The 16,788-nt window shown below is 36.5% G+C and overlaps 1 protein-coding gene across 1 annotated transcript in view; it reads left to right on the top strand.

The window, feature by feature from the left end:
• The first annotated feature begins 23 nt into the window (after window positions 1-23).
• NLK (nemo-like kinase) overlaps window positions 24-16,788 on the top strand; it is a 128,735-nt gene continuing 111,970 nt past the window's right edge. The window contains exon 1 of the mRNA XM_010861441.1: window positions 24-547. Coding sequence (XP_010859743.1) covers window positions 90-547 — 458 coding nt within the window. The 5' untranslated portion in view covers window positions 24-89. The remainder of the gene's footprint in view (window positions 548-16,788) is intronic.

Below are 16,788 nucleotides of genomic sequence, written 5' to 3'. Positions count from 1 at the left end.
TTCCGATCTGTTTTTTCCTTCATTTTTAAATGGCCAAATGACAGCTTGACCCAGTTTGCTTTCCAATCAAAGGGCATTTTTTTTTTTGAATGTCTCTTTGTGGCGCAAGAGCCAACGCAAAAATGATGGCGGCTTACAATGGCGGTACATCTGCGGCAGCAGCAGGGCACCACCACCACCATCACCACCACCTTCCACACCTCCCTCCTCCTCACCTTCACCACCACCACCACCCTCAGCACCATCTTCATCCCGGGTCGGCTGCTGCGGTCCACCCCGTGCAGCAGCATACTTCCTCGGCAGCTGCGGCAGCCGCCGCCGCAGCCGCAGCTGCAGCCATGTTAAACCCTGGGCAACAGCAGCCTTACTTCCCATCACCGGCACCGGGTCAGGCTCCGGGACCAGCTGCAGCAGCCCCAGCTCAGGTACAGGCTGCCGCAGCTGCCACAGTTAAGGCGCACCATCATCAGCACTCGCATCATCCACAACAGCAGCTGGATATTGAGCCGGATAGACCTATTGGATATGGAGCCTTTGGTGTCGTCTGGTGAGTATCCAAGGAAGAATCACGACTTCTGGTTTCTTCTCAAGGTTGCTGGGCAAGGCCTTTTCTCATGGTTTTTCTCCATGTCGACCCAAGTGGAACAAGCTGCTCAACTATAGGAAGTCACCCTTCATTACCTGGTAAAAGGGGCCTGATGGCATTGGCTGTCTAGGCTTAAGCTTTGAAGTCCTGGCCAGTTTTGGTGGAGCACCCTCTGTTGAACTCAGAAGTTTGTTGTCTACCAGACTTACAGCGTAGGACCTAAGGAAGCCACAGAATGGAGAATCAGTAAATAGGTGAATGCACGGAACGCTTATTCCTCTACAGACCTTGGCCGTCCCTCATGTTTGATTGAGTTTGAATCAGTTGCCCAGTTGGAGCAGATGTCACAACTGACCCAAACTGGATTCCTTACCATTGTCTGGTCGTTGGGGTATACTTTCCACAACTATTTTGCTCTTTCTCTCTCTCCATTCCTTAATTTGTGATCGCGATCCCCAAAGGAAGATAGGGTTCATATTTGAACCAGTTAAGTCGTTTCGTGAGTGAGTGGTTTATTTTAAACCATAAAGCTACAGTTGGGAAGTATGTAGCTTTAGCCTTTTGATAAGAGTGCATTAAATATAGCATCACACATGAGTACCACAATTGAGGTCAGTAGACTGTAACTATGCAGTGGCCCACATTCAGTGTAATGTTTTAGTGTCATTTAGTGGCTTGTAAGTTGCTCTTATCCCTTGGTTGGTTGCTGTAGTAGGGAGTGTGCTTTTAAAACATGAAACTGGTCTATTCTTGCTGTGGCTAGTATAAATTTTTTTAAAGTCTGAGGGCTTCTTAAATGCAACATTTTGTCATTTTGTCTATTCTTTTTAGGAAGATTAGTAGTTTATAGTAAAATGTGTTTATCATTGTAGGGTCCTGTTTCTATCAAAACTAGAGTGAACTGAGTTTTTCTCCCCAAGGAGTAAGTATTCTGGTGTGAATAGATGAATTGATGTTTTCAGTGCTTCAAAAATAGATTCCTTCAACTATATCCTGATTTAAAAAAAGAAAAGATTCTTGTTAATGTCTAGAAAAGCCCCCATCACCTAGAGAAAATGAACTCTTTGGAACTAGCCTGGTAAGCGTCTCCTTTGATCATTGCTTTTCAGGCTGTAATTGATATGAATTTCATTTTTGCATTACATCTGGCCATCTTTATTTACATTTCAGATTTTATAAACTAGGCTACTAAGTGATCCAATCTATCTTTTTTTAACCTGGTAAAGTCCAGTGTTTTCCCAGTGAGCTCTCCAAGGAGGTTGCTGCTGCAGTGCTCTGTTCTCCAAGGTGTGTGGGATTCCTGGTGGGAAAGAGGGTAGCCGGTAATGGTGCCTCTTCAGTCTCTGCTCAGGGACCTGCCTGTTCTTGCCTTCCTGTCTTCCCTTCCATATCCTATCCTCAGGGACTACACAGTGAACTGCTGTTCCTTGTCTAACCCTGGAGGATTTCAAAGCTGAGGGGAGGAAAAAGATTGTAATTTTGTCATTGATTTACTGAGAATTTGTTTGGATTTTCTTAGACCTGGATGCTCTTTAGTTTTAGTGCTTTGCATACAGTGCTAAGAACTGGAGATGTGCTGACAAGGAAATGGGTTGCAGGATTCTGGACTGTGTTCTAAAGGTGTTATTTGCTCTTCATTTCTACCAACTGGTGATGGGGTTTGTAGAAGTTTTAACTTAAAGTTGGTGCTAAGGGAATTTCTTTTTTCTTTTTTTTCAAGGGAAGGGAGATAAGGAACTGGAGTGCTGAAACATATCCCACAGCAAACATCCTGGTAGTGGTGTTCTAAATTACCAGTACATGAAAATCCAAATGCTTGATTTGAATCCATTCTAGATTCTTTCCTTGACTGACCCCTTCTACCACCCATGGAGTTCATTCCGTGCACTTGAAGCACCTCCATTTGTGACCGTCTTCCACTGTGCACCAGTGGTTTTGTACTTGCCCTGTCTGATCACATTTGTGAGCCCAATGAGGGTAGTGACTGGGCCTGCTAGAGTACTTTTTTTCTCCGCAGCACAGTGCTGTGGCATCTTTGCTGCTTGGTTACTTGATCTCCTGGTCAGGCCTTCTTTGTTCTTTAACCAAGTTTTTCTACTTAGCTGCATTGAATGTTTTTATCAGCTGTTACAGGTGAAATACAATTCGGTATGAAAAAAAAGGAAAAGAGTTCCAGGTGTGTGTTTTAGTATGCAAATACTTTTCTATTTTTGTATTTACATATTTATAACTTGCTGTCTGAATTGCTTATTATATTTGAAATTTAATTGCTGTATGACCCAAGTAAGATTGTTAAAACTAGAAATTTGAATGACAGACCACAGTGAATTGCCCTAGTATTTTCAAACCCAAGCTGAAGATGTTAGTGAGCTTTTTTTACTTTTTAACTAACTGTGAAGATTTTTCTTTTTAATTTAGAAGGCACTTAATGACTCTGAAACAACTATTTTCTAAAGTGGTTAAAGTAGAACGTAAAAATATTCTCCTAATGACACATCATTTAATTCAAAGCACCATATAACTACTTGGGCATTATAAGATTCACTTAGACTCAAATATGTTTAATGCATTTTGCAAGTATTTTCCTTCTGTCATGGCATATGAGCGGAAACTGTATGCGCTCTCGTTTCTTTTTCTGGACGTGTACCCAGTGGTACTGAACTGATAGCTAAGTGTTGCTTATGATTTTGAGGGATATTGTTGTTCCTCCATGTACACAAGGAGAGATATTTGTAGAGGTGATGCAGCATTTTACCATTCTGATTTCTCACTGAACAATTTAGTCTACCAGGCTTGATTTATCTTTCTGCTGAATTTAACTATTGGAATAACTTATCAGTATTGGACAGTTGTGTAAAAGTAGTGAATTACCTATTAGCTTGCTGGTAAAGGTGGTGCTTTGACAGTTCAATTAAGGTTTCATTAACAACTGTCTGCTGTGCTTTATCTCAAAGTAAAGATTCCAGTTTACCTAGTAATATGATCATGGAGTAGCCTGAGATACATTCATTGCCAGCGATAGAATATTGTTCATGGGTTATCAAAGCATCATATATAATTTGACCTTCTTTATCAGATAACAAGGCTTCCAAATGCCCTTATGGATATTTTCACAATGCAAAACCAAAGCACAAAACAACTCACAGACAGAAACCTGACTTGTTCTGTGAGAATGTCAATATCTTTTTGTCTGTAGTTAACATTTGCCAGATGGAAAGTAAGTTAGGTTGTTCTTAAAGATGTAACAACTTTGGGACAAAGAGTATTACAACATAAAGCCTTCAGGGGCTCTTGAAGTGTATACTTTTGAGAATTGGAGGAAACTGACTGCATGAGAAAGGTTTGAGAACTGCAGAACCCAAGCAGTTTTGACTTTGGCAGCCAAAAATACCAGACTGAATTAATGGTACATATTGCTACCTTGATGATTTATGAAATCAGCATTTTTTGCTGTCTGGGATTGCATTCAGTTTGTTGCCTTTGTTCTCCAAGTTAAATTGGAGAACTTTGAATTGTATTACTCTAATACTTTCAGCAGGTTACTTTTATATGAACTTTGAAACTCAAGCATCACTGTAGTGATACTTACTAGCTGTGTGATCTTGATACATTGTTTAACCTGTCTCTGTTTCTCATCTATAAAGTAAGGATAATAATAGCATTCATTTCATTCCATTGGTTTGAGGATTAAATGAAGGTAATCCCTGTAAACCATTGAGTATATTGTTTAGCACACAGTAAGCACTCAATAAATGTTAGCTGTTTTTTATTGTGGTTATTATTGGTAGGAAAATCAAACTTGTGTAAATGTTCATAGATGTGGCTTCACATATGGTCAGATTTATCAGGTAGAATCAAAATGCAGGCTATGAAATTCTCCAGGCAAGAATACTGGAGTGGGTAGCCATTCCCTGTTTCCAGGGGAGTCTTCCAGACCCAGGGATCGAACCCAGTTCTGCACTGCAGGCAGTGTCTTTACCGTTTGAGCCACCAGAGAAGCCCACTGTTTTTAGAGGCATGACTTTAAATACCTAGAGTGTCCTCTTAGTTCTGCTATATGCCAAGGGGTTGAATTTAGAGTTAGGGTAAAGTATTCTGTTGTCTCAATTAATTAAAAGCAAATGCATTTTTTAAAAGCACAATATGTATGTTTACATGGACTTGTTACATAAAGTCCATATGTTACATGGACTTTACATGTTCTAGCCAGATCATCTGTACTCGTTTAGGCAGTATTATAGATTTCCATACCTGGAAGGAAATTAATTTTTTTTTTCCCTCAGAATGTAACAAATGAAGGACATCCTTGTTGTCAAAGTTCACCTTTAGTGGAGATTCATTTTACTTGTGTATGGATGAACAGGTGTGAATTGTTAAAGACGATCCCAGTGAGGTGGGGGAAATATGTATGGTTTAATGAAAAATTACTCAGTGTAAATCCTTTTGCGTGGCAGGGATTGTCTAGCTTCCTCATCTTGTGAAAATTAGAGGCATCATGTATTTTCTGATGTTTTCTCCAGTCCTCTTACTCCCCAAGTAGCAAACTGAAATTTGGAAAATTGAGGAATGCTTTTGGGGATAATTTTGGGAAAATGCTGGCGTTAGTTGCATCAGAAAGAGTAGTAGACTAAAGTGTATTTTGTTATTAGCTGCCTTTTCCAGGTTAGGAATCTGTAGCATTGAGAAGTTGCTCTATCAGCCAAGATTAACAGCCACAGCTGGATTCTTTGGTGGGGGGGGGGAGGGCTGCTTTGTGAAAAGAGCTTTGAAGAACCAGAGCCTGCACCATAAAAAGGAAACGGTTGCTCTTCTAGACATAACAAAGCAGCCGTGTGAAACTAGAAATGTGGAAATCTATATTGTTAGTTTTAAGTACAAACGAACTTACTTTTAGAAACTGCAGGTTCATGGTCATAAAGTCGAGGAGGCAGAGAGAGAGAATAAAAGGAACACAGTCTAATGACAGTGAACTGGTTTCTTGGTCACTGAAAGTCCATAACCTGTAACATTGGAAGTCATGTTGTAGTTGGGCTCCTGGACAAGATTATGCAAATATTATTCAAAAACCCAAAATGAAACAAAACCTAAACACAACAAAAGAAATTTGGCTTATCCTTAGGGGAAATTTTTATGTTCTATTGACTATCAGCTTAGAAGAAAAAATTTTTTTCCTAAAAAAATACATTTCAGAAGGAATTGCCTTTTCAAACAAGCTAAAACAACAGTCTCCCTCAGAACTACTTGCAACTTCTTTTAGCTGTCAGTTGTTACCACTGGTGCATGTCCTGAAAAAGAAATAGTGGTATATATAGTTCTCTTTTATATGCTGTGCTAGGAGAATATTTGCAAAATACATTAACTGAATATTTGAATTCTGGAATTTAACCCTCAAAGCATCGGCAATTGTAGTGGTGTTGTTCCTTATACAAAAGGCTGTCTTCTAATGGAATACTAGAATATTTTATTATCTTCACAACTTGGAGCATTAGGGTTTCACTGACTTCTATATGTAGAATTGAGTCTATTCTTGGTGGTTCTTATTAGATTTGTTGCTGTCCTAGCATTTCAAGCATCAACTGTTTATATAATATGCTGATTTGATTTCTTTGATGCAAATTGTCAAGGCCAAAGAAACTTTTCCATTTGTCATCCAACCAAACAGAAAAAAGTCATTGAGTAGAAGTTCTTTACATTATATTTGGGTTTTACTTGCAATTCCCTGTGCTTCCGTAATACTCAGGTGCATTATTTGTTGATTGGGTCATCTAATGCAGATCAACAATGATTGTCTAACTAAAATAGCTTGTCAGTTTGATCCTTTTGTTGCTTGGGGGTAACACACAGAGTGCCTTAGGCAATAGTTGTAATACTGTCAATAAGCACGTGACAAACCATCATAGACCTAGCTGGTAGTTCTGAGGTACCTAGCTCAGAACTTTTTCAGAAAAAAATCTGGCACTCTGACATTTCGAAAAGATGAACTCTCAGGAAACTGTAGTGAGTTCAGATTTAATAGTTAATTGTAGTGGTGTGAATAGAGAGACTCTGTACAGGGATGTCTGCCTTTAAAGACGATTGGTGATCTTTACCTAAACCGTTTCACATCTTGTGCTTTGAATAAGTTTGGCTAATTGAATCATACAGAAGGTTTTGGCATGGCTGGAGGTCACTGGTCTTGTCAACCTGCTACAGAGCAGCACTGTTGTAGGCTTTAATGAGGATATTTAGTTGTATAAATAATTTCACAGACTTCTTTCAAGTTTCTGCTGTGCTTGGGATATAAAGATGTTTAAGTCATGATATTGCCCTGAAGGTGTTTACAGTTAAAGAAACAGTATGAACTGATACATCCTTGCTCTCAAGAGAGTCTTGATGGAGAATTGAAACCAAATTTGAAACCGTCAAATAAAAATGTAAGGACAGATTATTTTCACTTGTTCTTATAATACTCATTGACTATGTGTTGACTGTTTGCCAGGCACTGTGCTGGATGATAAAGATTTAAAGGCGATTATGATCTAGTGGGGGAGAGGGATTTGTAAATGGTTAGTTACAATTCACTGCCGTAGGTGCAGCAATAGAGACACTCCCTGGGAATACAGAGGAGGGATTTCTTTGGAAGGTACGGATGCTTCCTCGAAGAGATAAATACCTCAACAGAGTTTTAAGAATAAAAGTTTTAAAAAAAGTCAACTAACGGGGAAGGGAATTATTGGTGGATGGGCCCTTATAAGGGAGACTTACAGGGCTGGAGCTGCTGAATATCAATTGCAGTGCAGGTGACAGGAGATGAGGGTGGAGATGCAAATCCTGAAGAGGTTGGAGCATCCTGCTGAAGAGATAAGACACCATTGGTACTTGGGAGAGGGGAAAAAGAAAACTTTTTTTTTTTTTTAATTTAAAGCCCCTTTATAACATGCAGTACATAAACAGATATGCAGCATATCTGTGGTATTAAAATTTCATTGAGGGGAGAGCAATTGGAAAATGTCTGAAAACGCTCCTGGGGGCAGGAAATAATGAAAAAGGTTGAAACATTAGGAATGGCAGCCACTGGAAGTTTTTAAGTAAGAGTGACCGTTTAGATAGGATTTTTTTTTTTTCAAGGCTATGTAAGTGGAAGTAGAGATAGCTGAGGTCTGGGCCTTAGGGAATGTTCTCAGTTGTAGATGGAAGAAATTATTGGAGATGGAACTAAGGGTAATCAGATAGGAAAATATTAGTGATTGACAACCTGCACATGGGAAAAGATTGTTAGGAAGATGGGAGTAATCTTTGATGCAGATAAAGTCAAAGAAAATGAGGATGGAAAAAGGTCATTAAATTTTGCAAGTAGATCACAGGAGAGAATGTGTATGATTCCCGCCCCCCCCCCCCGACATACATATATATATTTGGTTCTAAAGAATGTCTCCAGTATTAACAGCACGTTTATTGTTAATAAAATTCTCCCAAATCCCAAGTTGTTATTTCTAGTTTATTAAACCAGAAAATTTGATGTTTATCATAGTCAAGGTACCATTTCCTTGGCAAGATTATTTCTTTTTAATGACAAGGTAGTAAAGTACTAACTAAACTTGTTAGGAGACAAGGTTCTGGTCCCTGCTGCCAACAGCTCTATGACCTTGATTAAGTTATTTGACTTTTCTGAGTCTTGGTTCCCTCATTTATAAAATCCTGTGTTGCCTCAATACACAGTTGACCCTTGAACAACATGGGTTTGAACTGTGTAGATCTACTTAATATGCAGATTTTCAAAAATAAATATATTGGAAACTTGAGATTTGTGACAGTTTGAAAAACTCACAGATGAAGCCTGTAGTCTAGAAATATCAAAAGAATTAAGTAAAAGGTATGTCGTGAAGGCGTAAGATAGGTATAGATACTAGTCTTTTCCTTATACAGGCGTAAGGTGAATGATATTAATATAGAATTACTAGTGTATTAGTTTTCTTATTGTTTTAACTTTGTTTTCAAAGAATTAATTACCGTACAGTATGCCCCACCTCCTTTCACTCATAGTTGGAGAAACAGTATCAGCCTAGCATCACAGGTAAGTGTCTTTTTAAAACATGTGTTTCCAGCACTCATATTGGTTAAACTAGTCTGCCGTAAAGCTACCATATTACTGCTTCTTTGTTATCAATGCATGAATAGTTATACCTGTAAAGAAATGTTTCTTTTTCACATTATCTTTTCATTTTGGATGTCTAGTGTTAGTGATACGTGTAATACATACAGTGTTTTGTATCATATAAGACAATATTGATGAAGGTACTGACAGATGATTAATCTTGTAAATAGCACTAAAAATATATTTTCTCTTCTTTATGATTTTCTTAACATTTTCTTTAATTTGCTTTGTGGTAAGAATTCAGTATATTGTATGTATAACAAACAAAAAGTGTTAATCGATTTTTTAGATTATCAGTAAGGCTTCCTTTCAGTCAGCCATAGGCTACTAGAAGTTACGTCTAGGGGGAATCAGAAGTTAATACATAGATTTTTTTACCGCACTGGGCAGGGATCAGCACTCTTAACCTTCACATTGTTCAAGGGCCAACTATATAATGCAAACCACGTAACACAGTGTTAAATTTTCTACGTTAAAAATGTAAAAAGAAACAAATGAAATTAATTTTAGTAATCTATTTTATTTAACTCAATATATCCAAAATATTATCATTTTAACATGTTACTACTATAAAAATCATTAGATATTTTACATTTTTTTCCCATATAAAATATACTAGACCCAGTGTTTATGTTAGCACTTAGAACACTTCTCAGTTTGGACTGACCAAATTTCAAGCGTTCAGTAGCCCAGTGACAATTGACTGGCTTATTGACCAGCCCAGTTCTAGAATGTCTTTAGCCTCTGTTGAATTGTATGCTCATCTCTGGACCCGTCACTGTCAGTGTGGATAAGGTTACTTTAAAGCAGTCAGGTCCACTCCTGGAGATGGAGTCAGTTATAAGTGGGACGGATGAATTCCAGCAACGAATGCTGGGAAAATAGTCATTAAATGAGCAAGAACACATTCATCTAACTTATGTCAGACTCAGAAGAACTTGACTCAGTGTGTTTATAGAGCAAAGTGGAGTAATGTTCTTTGTAGAGAAGTTGTCCTGCCTGCCCTGAATTATTTGGAGTGATTTCCTTTTCTGAAGCCCTGTTTGCTTAAAGTAGCAGAAGGTAAAATTGGTACCTGATCCTTGTCATGTTTGCTTTCTTTGCCAGTTAGATCAGATATCCTCCATTGATTTCTTTTCTTTCCTCTCAGTGTTGTGGTTTTGTTATCTAAAGTTCTCAGTCTTGTCTTCAGTTTAAGTAATATAGAGCTCAGTATTGTCAGGCAGTAAACTTACAGGAGAATGGACAACACAGATACTTTTTTGTTTATGCATTCCTTGACCTAAAATTCTTGCTCTGAGCTACAGAGAAAAGGTGAAGGGGGAGACCTTTGAACAAATAGATAAAATTAGTCATTTGACCCAGATTGCAGCTATTTTTTTTTCTGTCTGCATAGATAAAAACCATCCTCCAATTTACATAAGCAGGTGATTTTTCTTACATGCTAATTTTCTTAATCTACCATGGCAGAGAGCTACAGATTTGCAAATTGTGTAAGTAAATTGAAATAAAGGTGACTTATTTCACTTTATTATCTTACCAGTACAGAATTACCCCAAGGGTGCAATTATCAGGTGATTGTCAGATTGCACATCTAAGCTAACAGGCAACCCAGTGCAAAGTTTTTTTTCTCACTTCTCTTCCTTCTCTCTTTAATTTTTAAAATAGGAAACTATTGATTTCTGTATTTACTTTGACAGAGCTAGATATTTAGTAACACAGATGTGAGGAAATTTGAGCTTTTATTAAAAATAACCCAGAAACCATAAAAATTGACAGGTAATGGTACTGGCCAGAAAAAGCATACTTGGTTTGGATTTGAATTGCCCAGGAATTAGGTGAGAACCTTCAACTGTATTTAATTGGTAGCTTCCTTTGTGTTCCTTGTCCCAGGTTCTGCATGTTAATAGTATTTGAGGTTATTGTGAAGATAACTGGGTGTGTACTAAGGCCAGTGTTCAAAATAAATATTGATGCATTCTTTTAAAAACCAAACCATGTTAATTACAACATGGTTTAAAATGGCATTTCAGTAAGATTGAAATTTTAGAAAGGTTTTAGGGGCTCTTTTCACAGATGATTCATGAGGACAAATTAACGTCAATCAATAGTGTCTTCTTTTATTAAGATATTCCAATTTTAACTTAGTAATTAATGCTACATATTTAATCCCTCAGATGTTACTGTATTGTTTACTTGTGATATGTATGGAGATTAAATTATACTTCCTGTACCTTTGAAGTAATGACTTAAAAATGAATCATAATTTTCAGCTAGCAGCTAGTTAAAAGGTTGGCCAGTCTTTTTATCCCAGTACTTAAATATTATTATTTCTTTGCAGGTTAGAGAAAAGTAGTTTAGATGAAATGAACTTTGAGAACAAAAGGCAGTTAAAGAATGACCTGAGCAGAACATTTAAGTACAAAAGGACAGGATGGTTAAATAGTTAAGAGCCTGTACTCTGATGACTGCCTGGATATAAATCTTAACTCTGCCCCTTATTAGTTGTGGGCAAATTATTTAACCTCTGGTTGTCATGTGTAAAATGGAGATAGTAAATAATGGTATATCTGTTGCATAGGGTTGTGTGAGGATTCAGTGAATCGATGTATATGTAAAGCCTTAGAACTGTGCTTGGCACTTAGGTATACATTAGCTGTCATTATTATCAGTTTCAGTACTCATGAAAAAATGCAGTACCTCCTTAAGTTTACTAACCTAGGGCAGGTAACCAACAGCTTTTGAACGATTATGATAGGTATCAAGTTAATGACTATACCAGAGATTTTTTTTCTGATTAACACCCAACTGTTTTCAAAAAATTCTTTCCATTTCTAGAATGCCTTCCAAAGGTAAAATTTCCTTTAGCACATAAGAGGAGGGTTTTTCCTTGCTTATCAACTCCCTCCTTTCACTCTATTATCAAAATAATAATATGTTTGTTGTAGGAAACTTGGAGAATACAGAAAAGCTATATTTAACCTGTAGCTCAGAGATAGCCACTAATAGTATTTTGGTATAATTTTTTTCAATTTTTAAAATCTGGAATGTGTGCATTTATAATAAAGTTTTAAACTTTGGGATCATGATTATTGTGTGCTTACAATGTGGTATCCTATTTGTTTCACCAACATTACAAAGGTAGATTTTGGCCATTTTTTTCCTCTTTGAGGGCTAGTTTTTTCTTTCTCACAAACCTAGAGCCCTATCTGAACGGAATTACAGAGTTGGGAGATACTTTAGAATGCATCTAGTGTAACTGCCTCATTTTATGTGGGAAAATTGAGACGCAGAGAAGCTAAGAGGTTTGTTCAAGGTCATACAACTGGTAGGAGGCTGAGCCAGAACCTTTGCGCCTTTGCTGTTTTACCAGTAATACCTGTCCAAGTTAATGCCCATTGAAAGTGGAGGAAGTGTTCTTCGAAAAGCAAACAAACAAAAAGAATAAAAAACAAAAATCCTATAAATGAAACCAAGAACAGTGCTTCTGAAAGAAAAAACGACAATATTTAGAATACTCTGTTGGGCAGTTTTTGTGTGCCAGTGACTAAGGTTTCTGGTAAAAGTTTGATGTTACGAGCTACAGGGCTTTTGAAAATAGCTCACTCTTCATGTATGTATTACATGCACGTTCTGTATCTGCTTTGAGGCTATCATGCCTCTCCCCCTTTTATTTTTTGAAAAATTTTAAGTCTCAGAAAACTTGAAAGAAATGTACAGTGATACTCCCATAAACCTTTCTTCTAGATTAACATTTTGTGACTTTTTGCTTTATCTACTTCAAGGCTGTTTTTACGGAACTTTGAGATTGGGTTTCGATTAAATTTAGACTTACAGTGTTAAGAAATTTATGGTCACTGCATCAACTCACTGTTCCATGTAATAAGTTTTGTAAGATCTCCAACTAGAGAAGGAACTGGAAGTTTTCAAGCTTGTGACTTTTTGGAATGCTATTTATTCTCTTAATACTTAAAACAAAATTCAGTGTGAATCAAATGTGCAACTGAAACATACCAGTCAAAACTAGGCTTCAGGCAGAATAGAAATATTCCATTCGGCAGAGTTTTTCTTTTTTTGTGGTATTTATCTCAAATTGAGAATTAAAGGGACATTTTCAAATTAAGAACCTAAGATCTGGTTTCACAATTTTATGACAGAGGACATGATTGAGGATATTAGATTGTTGAAGCTAAATTTTAAGTTACTGTATTTTTTTTCTTTTTTAAGGAAATTACCCTAATACAGTCACATGAGCTGATGATGTTGTGATTTGTGTCACCCAATTCACTGCTCTGTATTTTTCAGTACCAAATAATTCCTTTGTTAAATTCATTTTCAGTAAATGAGCCATTGTTTCCCAAAGGGTAATGATTATTTCTATATATAGCACAAATCCCTAAGAGAGATTTTAAAGTTTAAAATATTAACAATTAGAAATGGTTGAAATCATCACTGTGTATATGAAAAGGGCTGCTGCTGTGTTTGCTCCTTGGGCTACAATGAAATATTTTGTTAACCAGAAACCCCAACTGGACAGCAAGTCTTTGAAAGTATTTTGGCTTATGTGCAAAAGTGAGTTGTTTTATTGCATCCACCCAACTTTTACATTGCATAGTTTCATAACATAAACACCTAGAATGAGTCTAAATCTAAACGACCTGAGACCGGTCAGGAAGATCAATGCAACTGACACTGGTTTACTTGATGCTACTTGGTAGTAGTATCTGCAAATAAACTACTGACTTCTTAAAGTACCTCAGCGGGAAAGACATTAAAACAGGGACACTGTGGTGTTTTAACTGGTGTAAGATACTGAAGATGTTACCAACACACATCAGGTTGTCTCTGTAGGTGGGCAGATGTTTTTTTTTTTAATTTTGATTTTCTTTTAAGTGAAAATCAATCTGTTTCTGTCTCTCCTTCTCAGTATTAATCAAAGCAAATGCTTATAATCACTTATGATACATTCTGTACCCACTAATCCACTAAAAATGATGAGAGCTTCAAAGGCTGGGGCCATGTCTCTTTTGTGTCTCCAGAACCTATTGTGGTCATTGGTGGGTACTTACTACGTGCTTATTGTTGAAAGTGGCTTATGCTAAGTTTGTACATGATGGTGACTGTCAAAGAAGAGTAGTATCGCTGGCTGTTGCCATTATGTAGATCCCTACTTCCTCATGAAATGAATTTTTATGAGAAAACAGTGATGTTTAGACTGTCTCGTAGTGACTTTTGTATTCTTATGTTTGGATTTTTTTTTCTTAAGAGTAAAGAGCCCTAATCTAAAAATAATATACAATAACCAACTATTTACCAAAATAGCCCTTTATTTTTATAATCTACATTAAAGTAAGAATGCTGTTAAATTGTTTAGGAAAAATAACAATTCTCAGTGCAGTACTGTCATCTTATGTTGAGAAATAGAAACTGTATTTCAAGTGTCACTTAATACATCAAAACATTTGAAAGCAGTCTGTGATGCTAACACCGCCCCCCCCCCAAATACTAAGCTCCTTATTCTGTTCTATAAATTTATGAATAAATTGCAGATTAGTGTGTACTAGAGATCTTCTTAAAGTTAGTGAGAAAGAATGGCTTATTTCTGTGTTGTGCTGGTTTATGCTTAACAGCAGGGTCTCTGAAAAATTAAAAAACTCTAGTTTGTAGGGCTTGCCAGTTCCTGTGGTCCTATAATGGCCGGTTTCAGGCTACCAAGCTGAAGTCACTAAATGCTGAATTGGAAAAACAGAGTAGCACACCATTGTAAACAGTTTTCACCATAAATCATTCTGAAATAATTAGGACTTGTTATTTCTGAGTATTTATTACCTTTATTTTAATTATAATTTGTTTCCTTATTAGTTTATATAATTTAATTTTTTATAATTTTTCACAGTCAGCTTTGCAGAATTCCAGAAAATGTGACTGTCTCTCAGGAGCCATTCTGAGCCAGCTCCAGTGAACCCCTGATTTATTTCATGTGTTTGTTGGGGTGTTTAGCTGGTGTTGGGGAGTGAGGAAGTTACATCCTTACTCATCATGAACAAAAATAAAGTCCAAGTGGATTAAAAATTTAAATGGAAAAAAACAAAGCCAAAAAGTAAGAAGAAAGTAATATATAATTATTTATCATCTTGGAAGGAAAAGATGTATTGCCTTGATTTCAAAGCAAGAAAAAGAACATCAGGTTTGTCTGTGTAGAAATTTAAGATGTGTGTTTGGTAAAATACATTATTAAAAAAGTCTGAAAGAAAAGACAAAAAGACCTCCAGAAAAACCTCCCAGATTGAAAGCAACCTAAATGTCTCTGAATGGTGAAGTGGTTAACTTTGAAAAATGCTCATAATTTATTACGTGAAAATCAATGTCAAAGATCATCCCCTTTAAAAAAAAAATTCGCTTCTATGTTCAAGGAAAGTCTGAAAAGATTTCTGCCAGCAATGGTTATTACAGTGAGGTGGCAGTAAAGTGGATTTTCACTTTGGATTTTATAGTAATAGGGCTTCAATGGTGGCTCAGACAGTAAAGAATCTGCCTGCAGTAGAGAAGACCTGGGTTCAATTCCTGGGTCAGGAAGATCACCTGGAGAAGGGAATGGCAACCCACTCCAGTATTACTGCCTGGGAAATCCCATGGACAGAGGAGCCTGGCAGGCTGCAGCCCATGGGATCACAAAGAGTCAGACTTAAAAGAAACACTAAGAATTTCTTTATTGTAAACATGAAGTACAAGAAGTACAATAATAGCATCCCTCTTTTTAGAGGAGGAAGCTATAGCTCAGAAAGGTCTGACTTGTCTCAGTGTTCATAGCTAACAAAATGATAAAAAAGGCCTCACCCAGGCCTGTGCTCTTTAAACAGACAAACAAATGTAATATTGATATATATAAAAGATACATGATAGAAGTTAAAAGAATAATTAAAAAGTGTACATGAACCCACAACCTAGCCTAAGAAATAGAACATAAAATCAACCCTGTTGAGGCTGCCCTTAAAACATATCCACCCCATCACTCTGCCTTACTTCCCCTGCCAAGGGGAAACCACTATTCTGAGTTTTGTGTTTATTATTACTTGCTTTTTTAAAAATGGCTTTCTTGAGATATAATTCACATTAAGCAATTTGCCTAAACTATACAATTTAATGTTTTTTTAAAGCATATTTACAGTAAATTAAGTCTAGACCATTTTTATCACCACTACAAGAAACCTCATACCTATTAGCAAATTGCTTCCATTACCCCTTCCCCTGCAACTGTTAACCTCTCTGTCTCTCTAGATTTGCCTATTCTGAACATTTGAAGTTGTTAAGTTCTTTGTGTATTCTAGATACCTTTATCAAATATTTGATTTGTAAATATATTCTCCTATTCTTGTCTTTAACTTTCTTGATGGTGTCCTTTGAAGCATAGAAGTGTTTTTTGTTTTTTTTTTTTAAATTTTTATGAAGTCCAATTTATTTGTCTTTTGCTCTTTTGGTGTCATATTTAAGAAGGTTTTGCATAATCCAGGTCATGAAGATTTATACTTCTGTTTTCTTCTAAGAGTTTTATAGTTCTAGCTCTTATATAGTTAGGTTTGTGATCCATTTTGAATTAATTTCTGTATGGTGTGAGGTAGGGAGTACAACTTCATTGTTTTGCATGTGGGTATCTACTTGTCTCATTGCCATTTGTTGAAAAGACTAATTATTTTCTAATTGAATGCCCTTGGCCTTGTTGTTGAAAATTAGTTGACCATAAGACACTCCCAACTTTGATTGTTTTAAGATTGTCTTGACTTACTCTAGGTCTCTACACTTTCATATGAATTTTAGGATCAGCTTGCTACTTGCTACAAAAGAGAGAGAGATGGCATTTTGTTGGGGATTACATTGAACTGTAAATCAGCTTGGGGAATTTTGTCATTTTAGCAGTATTAAGTCTTCTAATCCAGAACATGGGATGTTTTTCTATTTGTTTAGATCTTCTTTAATTTCTTCAACAATTTTGCTTTCAGAGTATGTTTTACACTTTGTTAAATTTATTCTTCAGGTGTTTTTTGTTTTTTGTTTTTTTTTTTCATTGTTT

The sequence above is a fragment of the Bison bison genome, unplaced genomic scaffold (assembly GCF_000754665.1).
Source record: "Bison bison bison isolate TAMUID 2011002044 unplaced genomic scaffold, Bison_UMD1.0 scf7180017864472, whole genome shotgun sequence".
Classification (NCBI taxonomy): Eukaryota; Metazoa; Chordata; class Mammalia; order Artiodactyla; family Bovidae; genus Bison; species Bison bison.
The sequence above is the reverse complement of the archived record's forward strand: the minus strand, read 5'-3'. Positions and strand labels throughout refer to the sequence as shown.